Source organism: Penicillium waksmanii, assembly GCF_028829765.1.
Source record: "Penicillium waksmanii strain IBT 27052 chromosome Unknown utg000005l:1.0-5232799.0:1.0-5237142.0, whole genome shotgun sequence".
In the NCBI taxonomy this organism is placed as follows: domain Eukaryota; kingdom Fungi; phylum Ascomycota; class Eurotiomycetes; order Eurotiales; family Aspergillaceae; genus Penicillium; species Penicillium waksmanii.
Window position 1 is genome coordinate 4819009 of NW_026643252.1, and position 25795 is coordinate 4844803.

The following is a 25795-nucleotide window of genomic DNA, read 5'->3' on the forward strand; positions in this document are numbered from 1 at the left end:
AGCATTTACATTTACCTTTTACACAAACACAATTGATAGTCATTACTATATCCATACACAATGTCTTTTCACTTTGCTCGTCTATCTGCGCGACCCCTGCGCTCCATGCGCTTGGTGCGCTGGAACTCCACAGCCAGTCCCGCCACGCCGCCGCTGATGGTTACTCTGCGAACGGATCTGAAGACTGCCATGCGAGCCAAGGACACTTCCAGGTGAGACTTCCCTGTATCTGTGTGTTATGGGAGAGGTGGGAGAAAGGCTTTTTCCTAATTCATCACTACTCTTCCAGACTCAATGTCCTCCGTGCCGTCATCTCCGAATACAACAACAGCCAAAAGACCTCTTCCCGATCCAAACAGACATCCAATTGCTCTCACTCCTTCAAAAACGCGCAACCGCTTCCAAAGAAGCCGCTCAAGAATTTGCCGCAGCTGAGAGACCCGATCTGAAGGAAAAGGAGGACGCGCAGGTCGCTGTTCTGGAGGAGTATGCCAGCCAGGTTGAGACCATGTCTGCGGAGGAAATGCAAGCCATTGTGACCAAGGAGATTGCTGCCATCAAGGAGGCTGGAACCAAGTTGAACAAAGGACTGATCCTGAAGGCTCTATTTGCGCCCAATGGTCCTCTGGATGGCAAGCCTGTCAACCGGAATGAAGTTGCCAAGCTGGTCAACGAGGCCGTTTCCGCCTAAGTTTGACCTGGGTGGATTGGATTGCGATTTACAATACTGTTACCATAATGTACCATAAAGTGTTACCATAGTCTTATTATTAAATAGATATCCCCTCTCAATACTACGTTTGTGTGGCTTGTCCAATCCGAAAAATGCGATTAATGCTGGATATTATGAATATTCAATTTAGATAGATGCTCAAGAGAAGAAGAAAGCAGCACCACCAAGCGAAGTCGCCAGCACGCCAAACCACCACCAACGATCCGGATTAATCAATTCCTCCTTAATCACGAGGTGAAGCTCGGGATTGGATAGAGCTCGCTTCTTGCTCTTGCTCTTGTCCTTGCTATCTGCTGTCGGCATAGGGTTGAGGGTGTTGGTGGGCAGCATCTTTGGGGGTCGATATGCTAGGAACATAGGATGCATGATATTGCCAGTAGACTGGGTCAGGTCGAGTCGAGGCACTTTATGATACGCATCGAGAGAGACGGAGAAGGACTGTGTCTTGTGTTAGTAGGTTTTTTCTCTTTACTGTATTGGTGGTGGTGATTCAAGTTACCTTGATTAATTCGGTGTTGTTGTATCGAGTATAGCTCGCGGTGTTTTTCTTGCAGGGCTCGGAGAGTAACTGTCGGCCATCGCTGGCAATTGGATGGAGTATCATGGAACCATTGGCTGAAACGGAATAGCTTCCATGTTGGAATTGCATGATGCCGGAGGGACAGGATGGGTCGGTGGCTGAGAGTGTTAGCAGTGAAGTAGATACTAGACAGTATGTACTACTAAGTACTCACGATTCGCGATGGCGCGGTAGAAAGCCTGTTCATAGTGGCCTTTGCCGTCAAAAGAGTAGGAAATACCGGTCAAATTGGGCTCGAGAAATTTGTCGTTAATCGGATCGTAGAAGCCCTGGGTTTTGTCAGAAGTGCTTGATTGTTGGTTGTTGTGGTTGTAAAAGTCATACCGGACCAGTAAAGACTTGCTTCGATTTGGTTGTCCACGTCCCCACCAAATCCTCCGCCCTCAACGCCGCGGCCGTACAAACTAGAAGCGCCCACAGGAAAATCATTGTCGTTATCTCAACTTTCGGTTCACGAAGAAGAGAAGAGACACATTTCACTGGGAGTATCCATCCCTTCTTCACGGGATCAACAAGGGACCAAGACACCAAGGGACACACTCCAGGCATTCCACACCCTACCCTACCCTACAGTAGGGTAGTCACCGGTCCCACTCTTATCAATTATCGTCAGGAATCTACCCTAAACCAGAGAGAGTAATCCTCTCCCCCCTCCCTTCCCTTTCCCGCGGCAATTGGATTATACCGTACATCATTAGGAACATGGCCTTCCAAACAGCAAAGCGGGATCTGCGCAAGCGGATGCGCGGGGTCTTTGAGAATCTCTCATCGGCTTCCATTATCCAGCAATGTGAGTCTTTTCGTTCGGGGGAGGCGTGACGGGCGTGGTAGTTAAAGTCATGTCATATTTCTTGACTCACTCACACTATGTCATAGCGATCTCCGCCACAACCAGGTTTCTATCCCTGGCCGAGTATCAAAATGCAAAGAGTATAGCCGTTTATCTGTCCATGCCGGCCGGTGAACTATCGACCCGCAATATCGTTCAAGATGCTTTACAGAGCGGGAAGAACGTATACATCCCATACATCCACAAAGTCGACCAACTGTCGATCATGGATATGCTAGCTCTGAACTCCATGGCCGAGTTTGAATCTCTCCAGCCCGACAAATGGGGTATTCCCACGCTACAGTCTACGCAAGTACCTGGGCGCCGCAATTGTTTCGAGGCCACCGGATTAGATCTCATTGTCATGCCGGGCATGGCCTTTGATCAAGGATTCCGTCGATTGGGTCATGGGAAAGGGTATTATGATCATTTTCTAACACGGTATTCTAAATGGAGCAACAAGATGCCATTCCTCGGTAAGAGACAACCCCACCAAACAACTCAAGGCCATGACGAAAGATGATGATGGGGCTTGAAAAGAAAAGCCCCCGATATTTTTTGTGTCCCCGCGAAGAAAAGTGAAGCTTAAAACTTGAGAAACTGATAACTGAAACTCCGCTAGTTGCCCTGTCTCTCCAGGAGCAGTTGCTCGCCGAGGAAATTCCCGTCGTGGATCATGACTGGTTTATCGATGCGGTCGTGGTGGGTGATGGGCGGTATCTGGACCGCAGGTCGTAACCTTATCAAGCAAGTGATACGGATAAGGGAAGTGAGGTGCTAGGTTGATGGCATCAAACGGCCTGGATCAGCGACACGTTGTCACCCTTGAGCAGGATTTGGCCTGGAAGTGAAAAATATTAGCATGACTCAATTATTTACTGCAGTAGCAGTTAAGCTGCGACCTGCGAACTGCAATCTGCAATCTGCAATCCGTGAACTGATGGTGTGCATACCAAGCGGCCTCCGCTTCTCCTCCTCTGTCTTTGTAGCCTGGCGCACCTCGACCGCTTCGTCGATGACGAGGTTCATGAATTCATCGAAACCCTAGATACTGCGCATTAGTCAAGGTGCTCAATGCAGATACTTGGAAGCTCCTTCTTAGCACCAGGCCCAGGTGCACATACCCGAATCTTGCCCTCAATGCGGAAGGCCAACTGCTCATACAGCCAGATTGAAACTGTGTTGCGCTTCTGGAGGAGACTGAAAATAAAGTGGATCGGCGCCAAAAGCGTCTTGCGGGGAGCCATGATTGCGAGTGAAGGGAGAAATGAATCGCAGTCAAGTCAAGTCGCAGTCGCGTAGGCAAGTCCGACTTGAGAGGGCGACACCGTAAAACTCATGGCACGTGACTATTTTCACCATGTGGAACCTGATTGGCCGTGGCATCTGACCGCCTTGTTTATTGATGCCTGACTTCCCAGGCCCTCAGGCGTCAAGGTTACACATCACGGGCGGCACCACCAACATCCCACCTTCCTCTCTCTTGCGATTTGATTCTCCTTTGAACCACCCTTTCACCTTTCCTTTTTTTCCTTTTTTTCTAAGGTCTGGGCTTACAATTATCACCGACTGTCTGATATACGCCCACGCCCCTTCTTTTCCTTCCTCCCTCCCTCCTTTCCCTTCATCATGGCCGACAAGGAAAGTGGGCAGGCATTTGCCCCGGTCCTAGCGGCCGTCGCGACTATGCAAGGGAATGTGCCTAGGTCCGAGAAGACCCAAGCCCACGAATTCCTAGAGAAGTTCCAGAAATCTGTATGTCCAATCTCAAAGCCAATCATCCAACCACCATATTTTACCCCCTCAATGCTAACCTTCACGCGTCGCAGATCGAAGCCTGGCAAACAACCCACTCTCTATTACAGTCGCCCGATGTTCCCGTTGAAGCTAAGTTGTTCGCCGCAACGACATTGAAAGGAAAGGTGAGACAAAGCGAACGGAAGAAAAGCAGCGCGGAGACAAATATGATACTGTCGATAAGGACGCCAGCTATGCGCGGGGCTAACTCACAAGCTAGATTGTTTTTGATCTCGACCAACTTCCCCCCCGATGCCGTCGTCGCCCTCCGAGATTCCGTCCTCAATCTGCTGGTGGCTTTTGCTTCCGGCCCGCGCCCAATTCAGACTCAGCTATGTGTATGTTTGGCAAGCTTGGCGATCCAGATGCTCGCATGGAAGGATGTCCTGGCAACTGTGGGCTCCGCATTGGGCAGCAGTGCGGGGGACTGTGTGTTGGAGTTTTTGAAGATTCTGCCGGAAGAAGTGACCGAGGGCCGCAAGATCAATCTCAGCGAGGATGAGCTCATTCAGAGGACTAAGGAATTGCTGGAAGATAATGCCGAACAGGTGATGCAGTTGTTGATCGGATATTCCCAGTCTTCGCCAACGGCCGCCACAAACCCGCGTCTGCTCGATTGCATCACTTCATGGCTGCGCGAGATCCCCGCTTCCCAGGTTGTCGAGTCGCCTCTCATGGATGTCATTTTGAAAGCATTGGACAATGACGTGTCTTTCGATGCTGGCGTCGACTGCATGTGCACTCTCTACCGTGACACCCGCGATGTCAACGAATCGCTTCCCGTAATCCAGGCCCTGTACCCCCGCCTCATGGCCCTGCGACCGAAGATTGCTGAGAATGCCGAGGCGGAGGATCTCGAGGCGTTCAAGGGTATCACGAGGATGTTTGCTGAGGCTGGTGAGGCTTGGGCGGTTCTTATTGCACGCCTTCCGGGCGAGTTCCGCGGCTTGGTGGAGGCGGTTCTGGAGTGCGCTGCGCGTGATTGGGAGCGCGATGCTATTTCTTTGACCTTTATCTTTTGGTATGAGTTGAAGCAGTACATCACGCTTGAGCGTTATCCCGAAGCCAGAGTCAGCCTGCAAGATATCTTCTCCCAGCTGGTGGACATCATGGTGAAGCATCTCGAGTTCCCCAAACCAGAGGATGATGAGACCGATCTGTTTGCCGGTGATCGTGAGCAAGAAGAAAAGTTCCGTCAGTTCCGTCATCAAATGGGGGATGTTCTGAAGGACTGCTGTGCCGTCGTTGGCGTGCCCGACTGCCTGGGCAAGATCTACCAGCTCATTCAACAATGGGTGGCCAATTATGGTTCGCAGGCCAGCGACAACCACGTTCCTAATTGGCAGGCGCTAGAAGCACCACTTTTCGGCCTACGGGCTATGGGCCGTATGGTGGATCCCGAGGAAAACACCGTGTTGGGCCAGCTGGTTCCTTTGATCGTACAGATTCCCAACCAGGAGAAGATCCGATTCCAGGCTATTATGGCCCTTGCTCGTTACACCGAATGGACAGCACTGCACCCCGAGACCCTCGAGGCTCAGCTCAACTACGTTATCTCCGGATTCAACCACACTTCGCCAGAGGTCATCCAGGCCTCAGCACTGGCATTCAAGTTCTTGGGCACAGATTGCCAAAAGCTCCTTGGTGGCCATATCAACCAGCTCCACACATTCTTCGAGTCAGTGCTGGACAAACTCAAGCCTACCAGTCAAGAAGAGGTTACCGAGGGCGTCGCAGCCGTCGTCTCCGTACAGCCTCGCGAGAAGATCTATGAGTCGTTCAAGATGTTCTGTGATCCAATTATGGCTCGGATCATGAACCTTGCCAACAATGCTCAGGATGAAGAAGGCCAACGTGCGGTTGCGGATCACTTGCAGCTGATCACCATCTTTGTGCAGGTGGTGACGCCAATCTGTGCCCCCGGTGAGGAGAACCCTGCCGTGAAGTACTGCGGCGAAATCCTCCCCATCATGACTACGATCGTTATGAACTTTACCTCCTCTACCCCTATTTTGGAACGCGTTTGCCGATGCTGGCGCTACATGGTTATCTCTTATCGCACCGCCATGACTCCGCTATTGCCTACTCTCGCCCAAAGTATCGCCAGTGGCTTTGAGGCGTCTCGCGAGGGATGCTTCTTGTGGGCCACCGATGCCGTGGTGCGCGAGTTCTCTGATGGTGCCGAGTTTGTGGATCAAGCAACAAGCAATGCGGTCTACCAATTCTACGAGCAACAAGCAGTTGCGTTCCTCCGAATTATGAACGACCTGCCACCAGAGAATCTTCCTGACGGTAAGCCCCTCCCCCTTGTCTCTTCCTGATAATCTTAAGCTAACCTATCCCCTCTAGTTATTGAGGATTTCTTCCGACTGTCCTCCGACGCCGTCCGCTACTACCCCAAAATGTACATTGGCTCAAGCCTTGCTGTGCCCACCTTCTCCGCGGCTCTCAGTGCCCTCACTCTCCAGCAGACGGACCCTCTTATCGCCACACTTCACTATTACCGGGACCTCTTCGGCTTCGCCTTTGAGAAGCCAATGGTTTCTGGATTTACCAGCCCCGAGGGTGAACCCTACCAAACTCCACCAGAGGTTATGGAGGCCGTCAAAAATCTCGTTCTCTCGCACGGCGAGCTGCTCTCCCAGCGCATTTTGACCGGCATGATGTTCACATTCCCTGGCGACTGCTTCCCTGATGCGTCAGGCATCATGATGACCATGTTCCAACTGCTCCCTCAAGAGACAGGTGCCTGGTTACAGACTACCCTGCAGATGTTGCCACCTGGTTCCATGAAGGGAGGCGAAGCCGAGCGTCTGCTTAAGAGTATCGCCGATAAAGTGCAATCTGGCGAGACCCGCAAGATCCGCGTTCTCCTTCAGGGTGAGTTTCTTTCTCTCCCGTATAAGATATCCGTTTAACTAACCCTCTTTAGACTTCACCAACTCCTACCGCCGCCGCAACGTTGCACCCCGTGACGGACTGGGCCGTCTCGAGGCAACCCGCTTCCGATTCAGCGGATGAGGATGAACCCTCTGTATATTTTCTTCTCTTCTTCCCTTCTCCTCCTTTGTGTTTTAGGGAGTCGTTTCGCCTCGTCGCATCGCGTCTCGTCTCGTCTCGCCCGGGGACAAACCCAAAAAAGGAACCCACCCCTTCCTCCGAGCATTTGCACATCAGGTGTTATGTTATTCCCATTTTCCTCTTTCTCTAACGCGCCATGTATGTATGATGGCAACGAATTCCGGTGGTCTAGTGATGATGATTATGATCCGACGCCGACGCGCAGTACCCAGCTGGCTGTTGGCTGCCAGATGAGATCGAATTGGACCGGATTGAATTTGACTGGTCTGGTCTGATCTGATCTGATCCGATCGGGTTTCATCATGCTCGGGGCTGGTCTGGTCTGGTCTGGCTCGGCACGACTTCCCAGGTGCGGGATTCCTCGAGAATCGATTCCCTATTATTGTCTAGTCACGCACTATGCACCGTGATGATAGGTAGAGAATATTATGACGTGAATCGTCAATGTTTATGTCAATGTTTATGTGGACTTGCCTTCATAGTAGGTAATTATAGTAAACTCGAGGAATGTATACGGTAGATTCAAGTTGGTAGTAACGTCTGAAGGTTTGATTTACACCTGGGCAGTTGTCCAGATCATACCCCGCTCTAACAAAAACTACCATTGTTACATTTAAAATCCAATATCAAAATCAGTCTTCGTAAATCGTCCAGGCATACACAGTACCATCTATACAAAACCAAATTCTAACACTGGCATATATACAGCCCCGACAAACGCACGCCTCCTCCAGGACTCCTCCCATCTACCCCGGAGACACTCATCCCTGAAGGCTCTGATTTCCTCAAAAAATAGGCATACTCACACGATCCCCATAATCAACATTCCCCTCCAAACTCTCAATCCTCTCCCCACACGTCCCAAAAACCCGATCCCAAATCCTAGTCTGCTTCCCATAATTCATACTCTTCCTCCACCCCTTCCGATGATGCAAATCATGATCCTCAATAACAAGATCCATCCCCAACCACCTCAACACCTCCGCCAAGGGATTCGGAACAGTAGCATGAATCCTAAGCCCACTATGACCCGCAACTTCCGCAAAAAGAACATATAATTGACAAACATGCCACTCATAAAATCCCATCGGAAATCGCAATCCGTACTTCATCGTTATCCACGCCAGTAGCGGGATCCCCGCAATGTCGAAAAACTCCTGGATCGAGTCTGCGTATATGGTTAAGAGGGGGTTTGGATGTTTGGTCAGATGGTGCGTGCGGTGGTATTTCCATAATGGTGAGACGTCGTGCATTAATCGGTGATACCAGTAGAACCAGAAGTCGACAGCGATGCTGTATAAGGATATTTCGAAGAAGAGTCGGACCGGATGATGAAGGAGTGATAGGAGGGGATTTGAAAAATCTTCCGTGTCCGTATTGTTATATGTGAGCCAAGTCGTAAAGGCCGGTCTCAAGAACCCGGCCAAAAATACTGATAGTAGTGTTTTGCCGACTCCCGCGTCTGGAACCCCGTCACGGGCGTGTTTGTCGCCGTCAAGATAGCCGTATTTATGCCCCAATTCGCGCATCGAGCGTAATTGGCGGAAGGCGAAGAATCGAGAGGCTTGGTAGTAAAAAATAAATGCTATTATTGGGTGAAAGGGGATATTGGTGAAATAAAGCCAGAGCTGGTGTATGGCTAATGGGATGCTGGCATGGATTAAGATCCAGCGGTGTGATTGCCAGTCTGGGAGATGGGGGAGTTTGTCGGTTTTTGCGTGCACGGGGACGGGGCGGGATAGGTCTTCGTGGAAGACGTTGGCGTGGTTGAGGATTTTGTGTGGGATGCCCCATTGGCTTTTGTCTGTTCGCCAGGTTGATTTCATTGAGTCTTTTGGGTTGCTCATTTTGGCGGTTGTGCCAGGGAGTTTTTGCCCTGTTCCCAGCCTGGATGTATACTACTAGTAATAGTAGTAGATGGTAGTAGATGTAAAGTGGAAGGCGAAGGCACCAGCCTGTGGGGTAGAGGTAGAGGGCCTCATCTTTTATAATAAGTATTAACTAGACTCTGTTCAGAATATGAAAATTGGGGTTCGGCAGGTTGGCGCGGTTCAGAGAGACCTCGGTTCATGTGTATGGGAGTGACTCGTTTTTGAGGTTCTTCAGGCTGATGGTTGACAGGGCTGGCAATGTTCCTATTGGTCATTCGCAGAGGTTACTGTTTACGAATTAGACCGAGATCTCAATTTGGGGATGATCTACTCTGTACATGCTGGAATCTGCGGATCGTTGAGGATGCAGGTAACCTTAAGCTTGTCAGTGGGCAGTAAATCTGATAGTAGTGATTAGCAATGACAGCATACTATTAATCTGCCCAGGGGGACTTCATATCGCATCACTACTAGGAGTCTGTCGATACTCGTAGTACTCGGTACGAGTATCCTGGAAATATCCGCTCTTCTTATAGTAAAGATCGACGTTGCAGCCCTAGTGTGCCTGAATATTAAGGTGTCCGTCGTCACTGCCAAGGTTGTGACTGACAGATGCCAGATGTGTTGAATATGGGGTATCTACTCTTTAAAAAGATGAAATCTAAGTCATTATCTAGGTAGTAATTCTTAGTGTGAAATTGGAAGTTGTCATCTTTCAAGTTGGCCGTACTACTAGTAGTAGTAGTACCAGTAAGTTGCAGTACTACTATAAATGCCGATGTTTCTTATTATATATATGCCCAGTCCACAAGTGATATCCTCGTATCAACTGCCAGCCACACAACTTGTACACACTAAGGATTCATTATTAGAAATGTCTAAAATACTACTACTAGTAACTGAATATACCTAGGTACTAAATATATCACAATACTATCCCCACCTAATACTAATACTGTATACTCTATACTACTACTGTGCATCCCCAGACTCGGCAACCCCACCTGCGCGTCTCCGCACTCCCCGGAGAACTTTGTTCCTCGCGCTCACACCTCACTCCTCCACCTCCACTTCACCTTGACCTCACTTCACCTCGCCTCAACTTATTACCTACTAAGGTCTCGGTGCCTCCCAGCAACTACATCCAGGGATTCATTGTCGGCTGTCTCCCGCTCTCCCGCTCTCCTCCCATCACTGTATCCTGTGGTGTCCGGTGATCATCCGGGCTATGGCACCCAATGGTGCTGTCTGCAGTTAACCCAGACCTCATGGAGGATGATCAACCCTCCAAGCGGCGCCGTCGCAGCCGTCGCGCCCCCTCAGATCGAAAGTTCGAGTGTACCCATGAAGGCTGTGGCAAGAGTTACTCGCGCGCCGAACATCTCTACCGGCACCAGCTCAACCGTACGTTCGCAAAGAAGCTCCCCCTCCTCTCTCTTCACTGCTGACCATACCAGACACACCCAAGCAAATCTTCCGCTGCGACTTCCCCAACTGCTACCGATCTTTCGTCCGACAAGACCTCTGCGTTCGCCATCGCGAACGCCACACCACCCGCGGCTCCCAACTGCAAAAGCGCGACTCCTTCGCCGATTCCCACGATGAGCCCTCCAAAGCCCTCATCTCGACCTCCTCCCCCTCCTCCCCTTCAATGACCCCTGCAGATTACTCTTTCATGACCGAGCCACCCACCACAAACTCCAAATCCCCACCAACATCCACCTCCTACCCGCTCTCCACAGGCATCGACACAGCCGGCATCCCGGTCTCGGGATACACAGATTTCCCCGGTGTCGTCAGTCAGCCAGACACAATGCTCGAATTCGAGTCCATGTCAAACTCATACCCGATCTTCGGCGGCGAGACATATAACCGCTCGCCTTTCGCCATGGCAGATGACTTCGCAGCGTGGTTATTCAGTGAACCAATGGCGCCGCTAGGCTACGGCATGATGCCCTTCGTTCAAAACCAGCACCAAAACCAATTCTACGTTAACGAACCCAACTACAATAATTTCTGCACGGTCATCCCGCAGCACCCGATGAGTGTGACGTCGATTTTAGACTCCAATTCATTACCCGCCATCATCTCCGAGGAAAAACGCCAGGAATTACTCCACCTCATGGCAACTCGCTTCAACGAAGCAGCCTACTCCGCCGACACAAAGCGCAAAGACGCCCTAATGGACGGCGACCTCAACAGCGATCGACACGTCCTCAGCTTGCGCATGATGCAAGCCTACATCGGATCATATTGGTACCACTTCCACACGCAAATGCCAATCCTGCACCAACCGACCTTCGCCGCAGACCGCACCCCGAATTTACTCCTACTAGTGATTATGGCGATCGGGGCTGCATCACTAGACAAGAACCACGGCCAAGCGACGACAGAAACTGCGGCCGAATTGGCAAATTTCATCGCGTGGCATTTACGCTGGGAACTCTTCATGGATGCGGATTTCCGTCCCCCCGCGAGACTTTGGGTCTTCCAGGCCCTTCTTTTACTAGAGGTTTTTGAAAAGACATTTTCTACGCGCGCCCTTCATGAACGTGCGCACATTCACCACGATACCACGCTTACGCTTATGCGACGTGGTAGTTCGCTTATTGGTCGTGCTTCGTTTGATTCGCCCGATACGAAGGAGGAAGATGAGTCGTGGGCTCATTGGATAAAAGCGGAGGCTACGCGGCGTGTGGCTTTCGCTGCGTTTGTGCTCGACTCAACCCATGCGACTATGTTCGGGCACTCGGCTAAAATGGTTGCGCATGAGTTGAGACTTCCGCTTCCGTGTGACGAGGCACTTTGGGCGGCGACTAGTGCTGCGGAGGTTGCTAGGGTTCAATCCAGCTTGCAGTCCCATGGTGTGAGGCCGGTTATGTTTCTTGATGGACTTAAGCGGACGTTGAATGGTCAGCCTGTGCGGACGAATTCATTTGGCCGGATCATTCTCATGGCTGGATTGTTGAGTGTGAGCTGGCATTTGAATCAGAGAGATCTGCAGGTTAGTTCGCTGGGCGTCGGACAGACGCTCGGTGGTCGGGATAAATGGCGAACGTCCCTTCTTCGAGCCTTTGATAATTGGCGTCGGGATTTCGACGAGGCGCTTGGTCCGGCGACTTCGACCGAGTCCGAGACTAGGGATGTGTTGCATGGTCTTGCGCATATGGCGTCTCATGTGGATATTGTTGATCTTCAGATCTTTGCAGGCGCGGGTCGATTGATGGGTCGATCTATTACGGCGCGCGATTACAGCACCGCGCGTGAGAAGACGGAGCGTTGGGCTACGAAGGCGTCGGCCCGTGATGCTACCTTTTACGCATTGAAGTTCCTACACGCTTGTTTCTCGGTGTCGAGTCCGGATCCCGCACTGCGGTCGGCGGAGTATAATGCTCGTGAGGATTATTTACTTAATCGGCCGTGGGTGATGTATTTTGCTGCATTGGTGGTGTGGACGTATGGGTTTGCGTTGGATGGGCCATTACGTCCGCCGCCGGTGCTGGTGACTCCGATCGATTGTCGAGCTGATATGCAGACCTTCTTGGCGAGGGTTGGTTCTGTTCGCGAACCGAATGATCTGGAGGGGATGGAGGGTAGGAATCGGTGTTTGGGACTGTTGATGATTCTGCGAGATTCGTTTTCGAGGCCGCGGTGGGAGTTGCTGGGGGAGGCGGCGGCGCTGCTGGACAGCTGCATTGCGAAATTGAGGTCTTAGGACTGTGTGGAGTATATATGAGTATGAGCCTGAGTAATTAAATAACTACTATCACTGTGATTGTCTATAGTATCCCATCTACGCTAGACTAGGCTGGGCTGTGGGCACTTTGTATACGCTAGTTGTTGCCCGCGCAACGGCCGATCGTCTTCATCTCGCCCAAATCCACCATCCACACCACTCTCATCCTCACTCATTCACCCTAATCCCCCATTCCAATCTCCAAATCGGAACCAGATCTAGTTTACTCCGGAATCGAACGTTACATCCATCCCATCATGGTGAGTGTTGACGCATTGCCTCTTCGGCTGACTTTCCCCGCCCCCGACTGAACCAGTTAACCTTCATCCCTGGATTGCCCTGCCTTTGCCCCTCGCACCACAACACTCTCCAACACAACACTCCCCCCTTCAACTCTACCCTCAACTCAACTCTACTCCCACACATACACCACAACATGGCTAACAGGAACGAGGCCTCCACAAACTACAAAGAGGCTTTCTCCCTCTTCGACCGCCGCGGTACCGGTCTCGTCGCTAAGGACCTGCTCGGCGACCTCCTGCGCGCCTGCGGCCAGAATCCCACCAAGGCTGAGATTGGCGATTTGGAAGGATCCATCGGGGGTGACTGTACGTACCGCTCCATCACACTGTACTGCACTGCACTGCAACTGGCAGTGGCAGTCAAACGAGACGGGGAACCATTACTGACAACTGTTATTATCCACAGTCGACTTCGACTCCTTCCTGAAAGTTCTCAACCGACCCGGCGGCTTCCGTGATCCCGGCGAACCAGAGGAATACTGTGAAGGTTTCAAGGTGTTTGATAAGGAGTTGACCGGCGAGATTGGTCAGGGACAGTTGAAATATAGTGAGTCACGACATGTGTCTGCGAACGCGCTGCACTGCACTGCGCTTCGCTGCTACGAGGGCGCAGAAGCAAAGCGATAAAGTAAGAATGGATAAACTAACAGCCTATTTCTCCCTCCAGTCCTGACAAACCTCGGCGAACCCCTCACTGAAGCGGAATTCGAGGAACTGGCCAAGGCCACTAATATGGGCGAGAAGGTCCAGTACGAGGATCTTGTTAAGACTATTCTGGCGAACTAGGCTGGCTGTGCTTGCCTAGTCAATGCTAGTTTTCTCGTCTGATCTGATCGATACCCTGACTTTGCCTTGCGCTGTGCTGTGCCGTGCTGCACTGCGCTCCGCTCCGCTGCGCTCCTCTTCTCTTCTCTGTGCCTACGCTTTTACCACACATTGTTTCCTTTCACCTTACTATTTCCCTTTCACGAGTTACGCATGGATATGGATTGTTTTCTTTTTGGGCGTCTCTCCGGTCATTTTTGATCTGCCCAGGGTGTTTTGATCTGGTCTTGTCTTGTCATGTCTTGTCTTATCCTGTATTGATAAATGCCAGTGCGCTGTGATGCGATGCGATTCAAATAAGATCGGATTTTTATAACTAGATCCTCGGTATATCTCTACCTATATCCTCTATCCCTGCGCCATGGGATACTCGTAGTATCGTAGGATACTATTTACTCCGCCCAAACCCTCCACTCCATCTCCCCAACACCCCCACTCTTCTCCCCCATCTCCCCCGTCTCAACAACAGCCCCTGGCAAAATATAAACAGCCGGCGGCCTCTCCTCTTCGGCTGTTTCTCCCTCTCCCTCTCCGTCCCCTTCCCCTTCTTCAATTTCCACGTTGGCTTTCGCTTTGCTCGCTGTTTGCCCGCCCCAATGCACTTTATCAAGATAATACCCCACAACAACCCGACACCGTCCACACCGTAATAGAATTCTCTTCTCAATCCCGTCTTCGCGGCGTATTAGCGTTGCGCGGCGGTCGGGAACTGTTGTTGAGAGGAGGACGGTTGTGTGTTTTGTTGTGGAGGCATCGGTATCGGCATCGGTTTCTTGGGGGAGTGTTGCTTCCAGAGGCAGGATTATGGCTTTGTCTTTGCTTTCGCCGGTTCGACGGGGGAGGGAGTTTAGGGTGCGGGTTGTTGCTAGTAAGAGGTGGTTGCAGAATTGGCAGTGTTGGGTGAGGATTTTGTGGCGGGGGATGTCGGTGGGATTGGTGGGTGGGGAGGACATTGTGGTTTATTGATTAGATGTAGATGTATAGCGACTGAGATGGGATGGATGAGAAGGTATTCCAAGCTCGAGAGGGTTCAAGGTCGAGCTCGTCGGTGGTGTTGGAGCTTGTCGAAGTTAAGGTTGAGATTGAGATTGAGCTTTGAGCTTTGCGCTTGGGGGTGGTGGTGTGTTGTGGAGGCGGAGTGGTGAGGATGGCTTGACCTGAGCTTGGAAACTTGAGGTTCTTTCGTCTGTGGTATTGCGCAGGGGGTCGAATAGGGTCCTGCTTGTTGGAATGAGGAATTGGGGTGGAGGCAAGTTAAAGATTTGACGATTGGTGGGGAGTTTAGGGTGGAGAGCGGTGACTCCGAGTCTTTCTACATGGGATTACATGGGATATAATGTCATCTGCTTCGCTGAATCTACACTACACCTGCGGGCAGGTATTCTTTTCTTTCCATATGTGACACGCCTAGGTTTGCAGAAATTACAGCACTCACACACGAGACTAGTCATTTCTACACCTACAGAGCCGACTTCTTATGATGAATCGTCCGATCAAAGATCCATGGCATCTACCACCTCACGTTAACTATTTGCTGTTTTGAAGTCCGCTACCTATTGCTAATGGAACTCAAGATGGGAGACCCGGAGAAAATCCTGATAATATTTATGCTCAGTCTTTATTGTAAGGCTATCGAATGGAAGCTTCTATCGAAATAATTCTACTTAGTTAAGCATGTGCTTAGGAACCTTGAAATGGCACTTCTTGATGTCTCCGAGTCTTAGATGACACTTGCTCTGTGGCAAAATTTATATGCTCATGTTAATAATTTTTATTATGGATGAGTTGAATATTGACGGGGAGAGGAATTTTAGAAGACGAGTTGACCTGTTATGCCAAGGTTGTGGAGTCGCAGGGCCTCTATTCATGTCTTTAGGTCCTCTGGTGGGTCGGAGATTCGGAGATGGCCCACCTGATGCGTTAAAAATCATACTGTACTCATGGGTCTCTACTAGTAAATACCAATTATTCCTTTTTATTTTCCTTATTCGTAGTAAAGCCCAATTGATATCAAATCGCAGAGCTCAGCTCAATTCTTTTTAAAGTATGTGCCAACATTCACCAGCTCCACCAAGTCGGAATCTTGGCGAGATAGAGGCTCCTGACTAGAGGATGCCTTGATATTCCCCCCCAATTGAGAGATTCTTGGAGCGCGTCGGACGCTGCAGCCCCTGACTTCTATCATAGGTTTCCGATTTGACCTGATGCGTGTTTTGAATGCCAAAACAGGTATAGAGAAGGCTATTAAACAACCGGCGAATTGCCGGCATACTGACACAGATAACTGCTGTGTAGCTTTCGATGAGTGACCAGTATGCAACTGGTACATAATCATCTGTGGTCATATATCAGCAAGTTTGATCATCTTAATCTCCAGCCTTGAAGGATATCTCATACAGGTTGCATTGGTTGTATGGGCAAATGTCACCACTGACTTAAGGCGAATGATGCTTACAATGGTGATGCTAAAATTGACCAAATTTTGTCAGTAGTCTGTTCGCATAGCTAGTAAAGTAGACTCACAAAAATCCCGTGCAAAACATAAGCATGACTAAAACCTTCTTCATTGGTCTAAGGTTCAGCTTCATGATTTCGTGGAGAGGCAAGGCCATGACGGTCACATCGAGAACGATATTGATCACTGCGCACGCAATTCCAAAGGCATTGAAATCGAGACAACTACCCTTTGTTTCACCTGTCCAGGAGGTCCAGATGTACGACACAGGTAAACAGTTGAAACAAATTCCGAAGAAAAAGGCGAAGAAAAAAGCGACCACTATTCCCATCACGATGTATATCGCATTTCGAAGGCCGAAATTCGGGAAAATATGGAGATAGAGATTGAGGAAGGCCATCTTGATAGAGGTAATCGCGCCAACATAGAGCATCTCAACGATCCAATTGTACTAGAGAAAATTGTGAGCTTTCGTAACAGGTGTTAGATGCTACGTAGACGGACCTTCAGGATAAGGGTAATATTTGAGAAAGATATTGTCCAGATATCTCGTCCGTAGCCGGCATCAATCACTTGATTCGAAAAATTAGTACCAGGAAGTAATGTACATCGACAACCGCGGAATACTCACTGAAGAATTCCAGTATACCCATCCCAACACTGAAAAGCTACGAGAGTCAACAGAAGCCATCATGATTGCTTGAGGATAAGTTCTTACTAGTCCAAACATCACAAAGATGTCTTCTAGACCAAAATGTTTGCGGAACTCCAGACTTCGAATAAAGGTTGCAACAATTGCTGACCCCCCCCAAACACCGAATTTGTGATGATGATGACATTGGCCTTGTTGCGGATTGGGCTATGGCACATGGTACTCGTAGTGTTTGCCGTAGCTTAGTTGATAGATCAGCAAAGTTTATCATATTTTCCCGGTCCTAAAATGAGCGGTAACCTACTTAGACTATCCTTGACGGTGCAGGTCATTTGCACACAAGCTGTCAAATTGGCTTGCAGCAAAGCATCTGCGCAGATACAAGTGGTATTGGTCAAAGTGCAGGGCGAATCTTCAATTCCAATAGCCATGCACTCTGTCTAAAGTTGAATATTAGCACAATTCAAAACCACGGACTAGAATTAATCTCACTGCGCAGGATGGCATATCTGATGCATTAGCTATTGCTGCCAAAAGCAGCGCGATGGGCATAATGGTCCCCTTTCTGTGGCATCGCAGGTTCATTGTCGCTAGATGTAAGTAGTCATCGCCACAAGGAAGAGAAGAGGAATCTGTCCACAGAGCATCAGCTTAATGAGCCTTTAGCCCCGTTCCCGGGGGGTGATATATTTCAAGATGTCTTGGCATCGAGAATCAGATCCTCTTCCGCCACGGATTCAACCGAGCGAATCTCTACTATTCTTGCGGGCAACACCCCAAGGACCTAAGGGCAACGCTAGGATCACGTAGTAATCAATTTTAATTGGTGGTCAGGTCTTTTGGTCCTTTGGCCCCATTTTAGCCTGACCGGGGTATGGCCGCCCTTCTTTTACTGTTGTCCCAGCCATTCTGTGCGCCTTGCATGAACCTTCAAGCTCTGTACTGGACCCAAATACTCATGCGCATCGATGATACGATTTGGAATTCACAAGGCTGTTCTTTGTCAAGTTTTGGGCAGACGAAGCGTGCCATTTTTGCCGGTTATTTCCATAAATTCTCGCAAGGCTCGCCGCCCAAGACACTAGCCCCCCCCCACTAATTAAGGGCCGACTCAGCCAAGCGTCCCAAGCCCCTCAATAAAAACGAACCGGTTAAATTGATGCAAATGACCATGCAACCCCTGCATAAACGGTGTGTTCCAGGGGTCAGACCTAACCTGTCATTGCGTTTTATCATGATATCCGGGGGGGAATAGCTGGGTCTATATGTGACCCCCGTAAATTGGTAGGCAAATTTGTAGGCAAATTTGTAGGTAGTGTTATGGAGACGCGTTCAGAAAACCACGCGTTGATGACTTAGTAGCTAGTGGAGCGTGTATACCCAATAGAATGTCAATAGATTTTAGTCTCGCGATCAATTGGCTAAAATAATACACTAATGATACCGTGCTAATTGTGCTTCCCGGGGACGGACGAGGGGATAACGATACAAAGAAAGAAACAATTCAATCAGAGCCAAGAGATTACTACGAATGCGTACGTCTAGTGTGGGCCCCGCTTATAAAGGATACGATTACTCGGGTCAAACTTGACATGGGTTGAAAAATCTCTCTCCTACAGTCTATTATCTACCAGTTGTTCGGATTCACAATGGGAATTTTCGAAATATTCGACTGGAAACTAACAGTCTACGACTTGTTGAACGGCCTCAGCCTTTTGCTTGCTACCTATTGGACTGGATGGATTGTTTACACGCGTGTGTTCCACCCACTCGCACGATTTCCAGGTCCATTCTGGGCCTCTGTGTCACGAGCCTGGATTGTGCGCTCCGTGATTCGCGGCAATCCCCACGAAACTCAGAGGCTGCTTCATGCACGGTATGGTACGATATTCTCCACCCAGTTCAAGCTTGTGCTCTTTTAAGCGTTGTTGACCAGGCCATGTTGTGCGAATTGCCCCAAATGAGCTTTCGATAAGCGACCCCGAGGCTATCAAAATCATCTATGGAGTGAATTCAGGCTTTATAAAGGTCAGCAAATAAGAAGAGAAGAGGGGGAAAGAAATGCTCAAGAAAGGAAACTGACATTTCGGTAGAGCGATTTCTATCTGGCTTTTCGTGCACCATATAGTGAGATATCTTTTTCAGAAGTATGAGTATTGCTGACCAGAACTAAAATAATTTGCTCAACAGCCAGATATCCAGATCATTTTACATCAACAGATGAAAAAGTCCATGCTCAGCGGCGCCGCATCGTGAACGGCGTGTATACTATGCAGAGCATTCTTCAGTCAGAGCCCTACCTCAATAAATGCACAGAAGTTTTACTACAGCAACTTGAAGATGTTGCAGACGCCAAAACTTCCATTGACCTGCTCGAGTGGACACGAATGTGAGCAATACTATTAATTTAATTATTATCGATATCTAACAGTAGAGTAGGTACGCTTACGATGTTATTGGCGAGCTTTACTTCAGCAAAATGTTCGGTTTAATGAAAGCAAGAGGCGACCATCTTGGGATAATGAAGTCCACTGATACACTGATTCCGGCCATGGCCATTTCAGCTGTTATGCCATCATACCTCCGATCTTTCTTCATGCTTGTTGGGGTGTTGTTTGCCGAGACCCGCAAGGCCCTGTCTGCCTTGGATGACCTAGCGACCGCAGCTGGCTCTGCTGTTCAGAGCCATGTTCAAGCGTCGAGTTCTGATGAAAGTGTAATTCGACGTACTGATATTATATCTAAAGTATTTAACATTCATCGAGATCAGGGTGAGAAGCTTGATTTCCAGATCGATGATGTGAAGCTCGAGGCTTTCGGAGGATAGTAAGTTTGATTGATACCCGCAGCAAGAATCGAGAAAACTGAGAACATTTTAGTTTCGCTGGGAGTGATACAACGGCAATTCACCTGTCCACAACTTTATACTATATCTTGAAGAACCCGGGAGTCTACGCAGCCCTCAACAACGAGATTGCTCAAGCTACACAGCGTGGCGAGTTGAGCTTTCCGCATATATCGTACCACGAAGCGAGCAAACTGCCTTATTTGAGCGCGTGTGTTAAGGAAGGTGCTCGCTTGCATCCTAGCGTGGCACTTACAATGCCTCGAAAAGTACCATCAAATGGTTGCAGTATTTCGGGGCAGTGGATTCCCGGCGGAGTCCGTGTGGGAATTAACCCGACTGTCGTGCAACTCGACAAAACAGTCTTTGGAGACGATGCGGAGGAATACAACCCAGATCGATGGCTGAAGCCAGATGCCGATAAGATGAATAAATACATTCTCCAGGTAAGTTAATCCAACTAAAGTTTAGAACGTGTGTTGACCGTCTTGGTTACAGTTTGGAGCAGGGTCAAGAATGTGTATGGGAAAGAATGTAAGTGCAATCACTCTGCCATAAAATATAGGCTCTAGGTTGACCGTTGATCAGATATCGCTGTGCGAACTTTATAAGGTAATCCCCGAGATGCTTCGTTCGTACCGCCTTGAATTATCAAACCCAGAGAAGGATCTAGAGACCAGCGGGTTTTGGTTCTACAAGCCAGCGCCTATGCACATCCGCGTCTATCGAAAGTAATGGAGAAAACATGTTAAAACGTCTGGAAAACCAAATGACCACTCTGACTTGAGGGGCATATTTCTTACAGTCATCAGCTCGTGATTCTCAATTATTGATCCCAATTTTATTCTTCATCCGCACATATTTGTGAAACCATGTTACAGCATGTCCCTGCCATCATGACTGCATCACTTCACTTTCGTGAGACGCTCGATAACCTATATTTTTAGCCGCCAGGGAAGCATCTGTATTAGGAAAATAGTATGGACAGTATTCCTTACTAATTTAGAATTTCTTTAGGACTTGCAACTTGATCGCCTAAGCTTCTAGCGACCCGATGCCGTAGTTAGCTTATTCTCCGTTCCGCTGATATTCATTTGTCTTCAAGTTATTGCGAGATTGTATAATATTTAATTCAATACCCCGTGGTGATTCCTGATCTTAATTGAGCAGGTAGAAACAGAGACAGAACTTGAAAGTTTTTAACAGTACTAATTGTTGGTACTGAAAATGAGAAAGCGGACAGCTATAACCTTAAAATAATAAGCGGTAATTCCGGCACAATTTCTTATCTGGGAACGACGCATGGGATTTCTGAGTAGGGCGTGCAAAGGGGTCTTTGCTTAGATTTGGCGAGGCTCATGCTCCACCCCCGATAAGCTCCCCCGCAATAGCCCCCAACTTGGAGGCCCTCATCACCGGAACACGCCGTCAGCTCGCTTCCCCGCACAGACGCCACACGTTGCATCGCTTGCCCAGGCGCTGGAGTTTGCCCGGCCATGAAATGTAAGATTTTTCTTAGCTTGCTCATCATTCTGCTAGGTTAGTGGTGCTGATGTCTTCACAAACGACTAGCGCGAGCTTCTTGCCGGCTGGTAGGACTGGCCATGCATGTGTGCAATGCCGACAGAGGTGCGTGTCCTTAATGCAGGAACAACTTTTTCGTTCGCTTATATCTTCCATAGGAAGCAAAAATGTGGAGGGTTCACCTATGGAATCAAGTGTCGACCATGCACCACTCGCAAAGTCAAATGTAGCTTCGATGAAGAGGTCAAGGATCCACGACACTATCCATATCTCCGCCTACGATCGTCTAAGTCACCCCCTATTCGACGAGAGAGGAATTTTGTGCAGCATGAGCCCGAAGATGCCGGTACGATGGCCCGGGAATCGTTGTCCCTGAGCCCCCTGCAAAGTGACCCCATATCCACATCATTACCAACGGTGCTTGTCAATGAGACGGCTTCCTCAAACGATGACGGTCTGCCGCAACAAGTGGAAATGTTGAAATCACGGCAAGTGTCCCCTGTGAAGAGCTTGGATATATTGCTAATTGATATTATAGTCTCGCTGAGCTAGAGAAACATTTTACTAATACCCAACACGACCGTTCTGACAGCATGAACACCCCGCGGTCTCTTGCTGCCGCATCACTACGAAGGCCTTCGGAGCCTTCTCAACCACAGGGAATTTATCGGTCGCCTCCTTCAAACTACATTAATGTGGGATCTTTCTCCAATTCGGATACCCACAGCCTGTGTAGTCCACAAGCTCCTGCTACCACCGATGGGCCCTTGAAAACACTCAATAATTTCCAAGAGGATGAAACGGTCGAGGTTGAAACGCATGATCCTATCACGAGATCGAACATAACGGAAGGGGAGGCATATGTAATGCTGAGACTGCAGGTATCCCAACCACGCTGACTACAGAGAATGAGGCTTACCGTGACAGCTACTTTTCGAGCTGTCATCCGAATGCGCCTTTCCTTGATATCGGCTTTGATTCCGATGTTGAAAGGCTGCGTTCCGACAGTACACTGCTTTTCCTCGCCATACTATCCGTCGGCGCGCGATTTTGGAGTGCCTCTTCTAAGTATCAAATCTTCCACAACGAGCATAAGCTTTGACTAATGCAATGCAGGACTGTATGCTGGTTACATCCTCGATATGCCGACATAGTCCGTCTTCTTGATGCGGAGCTGATGAGAGTCACATTGCGGCCCCGACCGGATGATCAAAAACTAGAGACCGTTCAAGCCCTCCTACTCTGCGCACATTGGATGCCATTTGATGTCTCCGACACGGGCAAACGCTACAGATCTAGGTTTTCCGAAATGGGTGCATGGCAATGTCTGGGGCTGGCCATTAGATGGGCTACGTCCCTTGCCCTGGAGCGAAGCTGTTATTTGAGCTTCCAGCAACCACAGACAGCCACCCGGTTAGACGTACGGCGCTTTCGAACAATGCTATATCTTGTCGAGAGTGATCATTAGTAAGGAACTCGGTAGATGAATTTCGTACTTTGCTAATTTTCCTGCAGTTTGGCATTATCTGCCCGAAGACCATCCTACCTCAATCCTACTCCGTTGAAAGAAGTACTCGAAAATTTCCTCCATGCCGACTTTGTTCAGACCACAGACATCCGGCTAGCATCTCTATTCAGAGTAGCCTGTGGTGCCCACTCCACCGGTTGCCGACCATCAACTATCGAAAGTGTCGAGGCGTTTGACAAAGATGTGGAGTTAATTGAGCGACAATTCCTGTCGAGTCTAGGGAACAAGTCAATAGATACCCTGAGCCAACATTTTCCATTCACATCGCTCCGATGGTATCGGCTCTCATACGTTTGCGCATTCCTTGACGCTACAGATATAACTCAACGAACAGGGGAAGCCTTGACTTGGGCAATTGATTGGGCTAGTCAGATTCTATTCCACCTCTCAAGACCACGATATATGAGGGTTGATAGTGACACGCCAGAAAATGTTCAGCTGGAGCCTGATCCAAGTGTTGTTGATGTGATGTCCTTCGCGATTGATCATTATTTCGTGGTAATTGCCTACGCCTCCTTCGTGCTGGTCAACAGCTGGCTTAGTAACTTGATGGACTGTAAGTGACTCCCAGAATGCGAACGGCAATGGACGAATGACTGATAGACCTACTTAGTCAACCTCCGACCACATATCACGCGATCAGATGGTGCTCTTAGTGAAACGGCTTCAACCTCTCTGCTCTTCCGCCTTGTTGATGTCGCAGCTCGTACCCTCGAAGCAGCCAGTCCCCCCGAAGGCCATCTTGCCCGCCGATATGTCCCTCTGCTTCGGGGAATGGCGGGAATAATCTCCTCCAGCGAAACGCAGATTCATGGTTCTAGTTGCCAGAATATGAGCATGGCTACGGGAACCCTGGATCCATCAGAACAATTGCAAAGCAATTTGGGAGGAGATCTGTGGGAAATGTGGCAACAAGCGGGGCTAGAACCTATTATCTGGCCGGGGCCTCTGGATGGGGTTTACGAAGCATGATAATGAGAATGTACGAATAGTTTGAACCTTCTGTATAGCCTACCGGCGGTGCTGGCCGCCAGATTCTTCCATAATAGGGCAAATAGATATGGGTGTGGGGACTACGGAATGCGGGGAAACGGTCATAGTCCGATATCGCCGTCGCATCGGGGAAGCCGATGGGCTATCACTGGGCCCATTTCCTAGAGACACGGCCGTTGAAGAATAGAATATGGAGAGACGAAGATAAGAGGCCTGCTCAAAGGCGAGTACGTCATCACAGAATTGAGAGGAGGTCAATGAATTTCTGGCCTATCTATACACAACCATCTAAATCGAGGACAATAACCCTCGCAATAAAAATTTGGTACATACAACCTCCCGAGGTCCTACTTTCTTTCAGCTTCAACCATCTCACCTAGCTTGAGCTGCGTCAGCAATGAGAGCTCATCATACACGTTCCACTCATCAACGATCTTTCCGTTGCGATAGTGATAATGGGTCATGCCCATGACCTGCAAACGCCGTCCAGTAGGCTTTCCGAGCTCACTCAGGATACCGAATCCCAGATGGTGACCCTCCATTATCCAACGCACGGCAACCTTGACGCCTCCCTCTTCACATGGGGTGGATAAAATGTGCTGGGGCATATAGGCCGCATCGGGAATAGACCCAACAAGGCCAAGATGCTGGTGCAAGACAGCTGCAGGACCGTACAGCTCACTCATCTTGGGACCATGATACTGCGCATTTGGAGCATAGACCTTCTCGATACGGCCAAACATGCGGCAGTTGAATACATCATGCAACCACTCCAAAGTCTCCTTTTCAATCTCATTGTTGGCGATCGAAGTGTCGCATTTTGTCTCTGGAGGCTGTTGTCCAAGGATACGACGGTTCTCGCCAATATCGATGTTCTCGAGACCCTTGTCGAAGAGGGCCTTGGCAGCGTCGTATGCGAAAGTATGTGGGTCGAGTCCGAGTTGCTTGATGATTGCCATGTTGTCGGCGACAACCCACTCGCGGTAGATCTTGTTGCGGTAAATCATGCAGTCTGCAATGGTGCGCGAGACAAATGTCTTGCCGGTTGCGGGGCCAAAGTGCCCGTATTGAGTGTGTCGACCGGCTCCGGTGACCAGGTGGGAGGTGTAGAACCCTTCCTTGTCATCGCCATTCCAGAGAACTTGTGTGGCCATGCCGCGTCGCTCGGGTAGGGAGACTAGTCGTTGAATGGTATCGCGAACGACGGATTCACGATCATAGACTGTGCCCATCGTTCCGTAAAGCACGCAGTTGTGAGTGTAGTGAGTGTAGATAAGACCAATGTCTCGCTCATCCCAAATGCGATGCGTGCAACGAACGATGTAGTCGACGATATCGGTGTAGATGTCGTCGAAGCCTTCCATGGAATGGGCGCGTGATCGCTTGGTGGGTGCAAGATCGGGGTAGTCATGACGCTCTACCTGGAGAGCGGAAGAGGTTCCCTTGGATTGCTTGGATTGGGAGTCTTGATGGAAGCCATTGTTAAGGGGCGACTCGCCCTCTGCGATGGTGGATGGAGCCATGGTGATAGTATGAAGTCGTGTTGGAAGTGAGGGAGATCGTATCTTGGAAGCAAGATCTGGTGCCTCTTTATGACGGCCAAGACGAAACGAGGGATTTCGTGAGTGTGGGGTGAGTATTGATCGTCTGATAGTGTAAGGCGTGTTTATTCAATGCAACTCTGGTTCATCGGGTTCGCCGTCGGTAATATCGGCGACGCCCCGGGGAACCCGAAGGCTTGAGCGCATCGCACTAGTCTGTGATCAGAAACCTATCCATGTGTTAGGTTGGAGAATGAGATACCGATAACAATTCGAGGAATCTTATTGAGCAAAAACCACGGCCCAAAAGTTAAACCGTCCTCTTAGAGCCGGTATGATAACTACCACTAGCCACCATAATGGGATTCCTTACTCGAACATCGATTTAAAAAACATATTTTCAAGTCTGAAATCACTTAGTGGATTGTTTATCAGTAGCAGCTCCCAGACAAAGTTAAGATATGAATATTCAATATGAAGTCGTAGCATGATGATTGGAATCT

General features: G+C 49.4%; 13 protein-coding genes across 13 annotated transcripts; 7 read left to right on the plus strand and 6 right to left on the minus strand.

The window, feature by feature from the left end:
* Positions 1 to 60: 60 nt before the first annotated feature.
* On the plus strand, positions 61 to 691 carry N7481_006684 (uncharacterized protein; the record flags this gene model as incomplete). The annotated part of the gene is made up of 3 exons (XM_057265903.1): positions 61 to 212; positions 290 to 308; positions 332 to 691. The coding sequence occupies 3 exons, from the start codon at positions 61 to 63 to the stop codon at positions 689 to 691; spliced, it is 531 nt and encodes a 176-aa protein (XP_057123623.1).
* Positions 692 to 871: 180 nt separating this feature from the next.
* Positions 872 to 1742, minus strand: N7481_006685 (uncharacterized protein; the record flags this gene model as incomplete). The annotated part of the gene is made up of 4 exons (XM_057265904.1): positions 872 to 1171; positions 1233 to 1411; positions 1468 to 1582; positions 1638 to 1742. The coding sequence occupies 4 exons, from the start codon at positions 1740 to 1742 to the stop codon at positions 872 to 874; spliced, it is 699 nt and encodes a 232-aa protein (XP_057123624.1).
* A 273-nt stretch (positions 1743 to 2015) lies between these two features.
* N7481_006686 (5-formyltetrahydrofolate cyclo-ligase) lies at positions 2016 to 2880 on the plus strand (the record flags this gene model as incomplete). The annotated part of the gene is made up of 3 exons (XM_057265905.1): positions 2016 to 2103; positions 2190 to 2618; positions 2765 to 2880. 3 exons carry the CDS (start codon positions 2016 to 2018, stop codon positions 2878 to 2880), a joined length of 633 nt encoding a protein of 210 aa, XP_057123625.1.
* Positions 2881 to 2933: 53 nt separating this feature from the next.
* N7481_006687 (small nuclear ribonucleoprotein E) lies at positions 2934 to 3389 on the minus strand (the record flags this gene model as incomplete). Its single annotated transcript, XM_057265906.1, has 3 exons — positions 2934 to 2983; positions 3096 to 3186; positions 3267 to 3389. The coding sequence occupies 3 exons, from the start codon at positions 3387 to 3389 to the stop codon at positions 2934 to 2936; spliced, it is 264 nt and encodes an 87-aa protein (XP_057123626.1).
* Positions 3390 to 3771: 382 nt separating this feature from the next.
* On the plus strand, positions 3772 to 6960 carry N7481_006688 (mRNA transport regulator MTR10; the record flags this gene model as incomplete). The annotated part of the gene is made up of 4 exons (XM_057265907.1): positions 3772 to 3897; positions 3972 to 6231; positions 6289 to 6819; positions 6872 to 6960. The coding sequence occupies 4 exons, from the start codon at positions 3772 to 3774 to the stop codon at positions 6958 to 6960; spliced, it is 3006 nt and encodes a 1001-aa protein (XP_057123627.1).
* An 845-nt stretch (positions 6961 to 7805) lies between these two features.
* Positions 7806 to 8867, minus strand: N7481_006689 (sterol desaturase family protein; the record flags this gene model as incomplete). Its single annotated transcript, XM_057265908.1, has 1 exon — positions 7806 to 8867. One exon carries the CDS (start codon positions 8865 to 8867, stop codon positions 7806 to 7808), a length of 1062 nt encoding a protein of 353 aa, XP_057123628.1.
* Positions 8868 to 10159: 1292 nt separating this feature from the next.
* N7481_006690 (putative C2H2 finger domain protein) lies at positions 10160 to 12606 on the plus strand (the record flags this gene model as incomplete). The annotated part of the gene is made up of 2 exons (XM_057265909.1): positions 10160 to 10295; positions 10349 to 12606. The coding sequence occupies 2 exons, from the start codon at positions 10160 to 10162 to the stop codon at positions 12604 to 12606; spliced, it is 2394 nt and encodes a 797-aa protein (XP_057123629.1).
* Positions 12607 to 13063: 457 nt separating this feature from the next.
* N7481_006691 (uncharacterized protein) lies at positions 13064 to 13715 on the plus strand (the record flags this gene model as incomplete). Its single annotated transcript, XM_057265910.1, has 3 exons — positions 13064 to 13235; positions 13336 to 13476; positions 13597 to 13715. The coding sequence occupies 3 exons, from the start codon at positions 13064 to 13066 to the stop codon at positions 13713 to 13715; spliced, it is 432 nt and encodes a 143-aa protein (XP_057123630.1).
* A 431-nt stretch (positions 13716 to 14146) lies between these two features.
* Positions 14147 to 14707, minus strand: N7481_006692 (uncharacterized protein; the record flags this gene model as incomplete). The annotated part of the gene is made up of 1 exon (XM_057265911.1): positions 14147 to 14707. One exon carries the CDS (start codon positions 14705 to 14707, stop codon positions 14147 to 14149), a length of 561 nt encoding a protein of 186 aa, XP_057123631.1.
* Positions 14708 to 15859: 1152 nt separating this feature from the next.
* On the minus strand, positions 15860 to 17413 carry N7481_006693 (CFEM domain-containing protein; the record flags this gene model as incomplete). Its single annotated transcript, XM_057265912.1, has 9 exons — positions 15860 to 16089; positions 16152 to 16219; positions 16278 to 16660; positions 16714 to 16781; positions 16841 to 16877; positions 16928 to 16953; positions 17013 to 17102; positions 17166 to 17301; positions 17354 to 17413. 9 exons carry the CDS (start codon positions 17411 to 17413, stop codon positions 15860 to 15862), a joined length of 1098 nt encoding a protein of 365 aa, XP_057123632.1.
* Positions 17414 to 18510: 1097 nt separating this feature from the next.
* Positions 18511 to 20441, plus strand: N7481_006694 (cytochrome P450; the record flags this gene model as incomplete). The annotated part of the gene is made up of 8 exons (XM_057265913.1): positions 18511 to 18742; positions 18798 to 18889; positions 18955 to 18988; positions 19052 to 19250; positions 19301 to 19687; positions 19741 to 20152; positions 20205 to 20240; positions 20295 to 20441. 8 exons carry the CDS (start codon positions 18511 to 18513, stop codon positions 20439 to 20441), a joined length of 1539 nt encoding a protein of 512 aa, XP_057123633.1.
* A 1382-nt stretch (positions 20442 to 21823) lies between these two features.
* N7481_006695 (fungal specific transcription factor domain-containing protein) lies at positions 21824 to 23730 on the plus strand (the record flags this gene model as incomplete). The annotated part of the gene is made up of 5 exons (XM_057265914.1): positions 21824 to 21962; positions 22112 to 22298; positions 22347 to 22697; positions 22746 to 23314; positions 23372 to 23730. 5 exons carry the CDS (start codon positions 21824 to 21826, stop codon positions 23728 to 23730), a joined length of 1605 nt encoding a protein of 534 aa, XP_057123634.1.
* Positions 23731 to 24098: 368 nt separating this feature from the next.
* On the minus strand, positions 24099 to 25274 carry N7481_006696 (nuclear transport factor 2 family protein; the record flags this gene model as incomplete). The annotated part of the gene is made up of 1 exon (XM_057265915.1): positions 24099 to 25274. The coding sequence occupies one exon, from the start codon at positions 25272 to 25274 to the stop codon at positions 24099 to 24101; it is 1176 nt and encodes a 391-aa protein (XP_057123635.1).
* Positions 25275 to 25795: the final 521 nt, after the last annotated feature.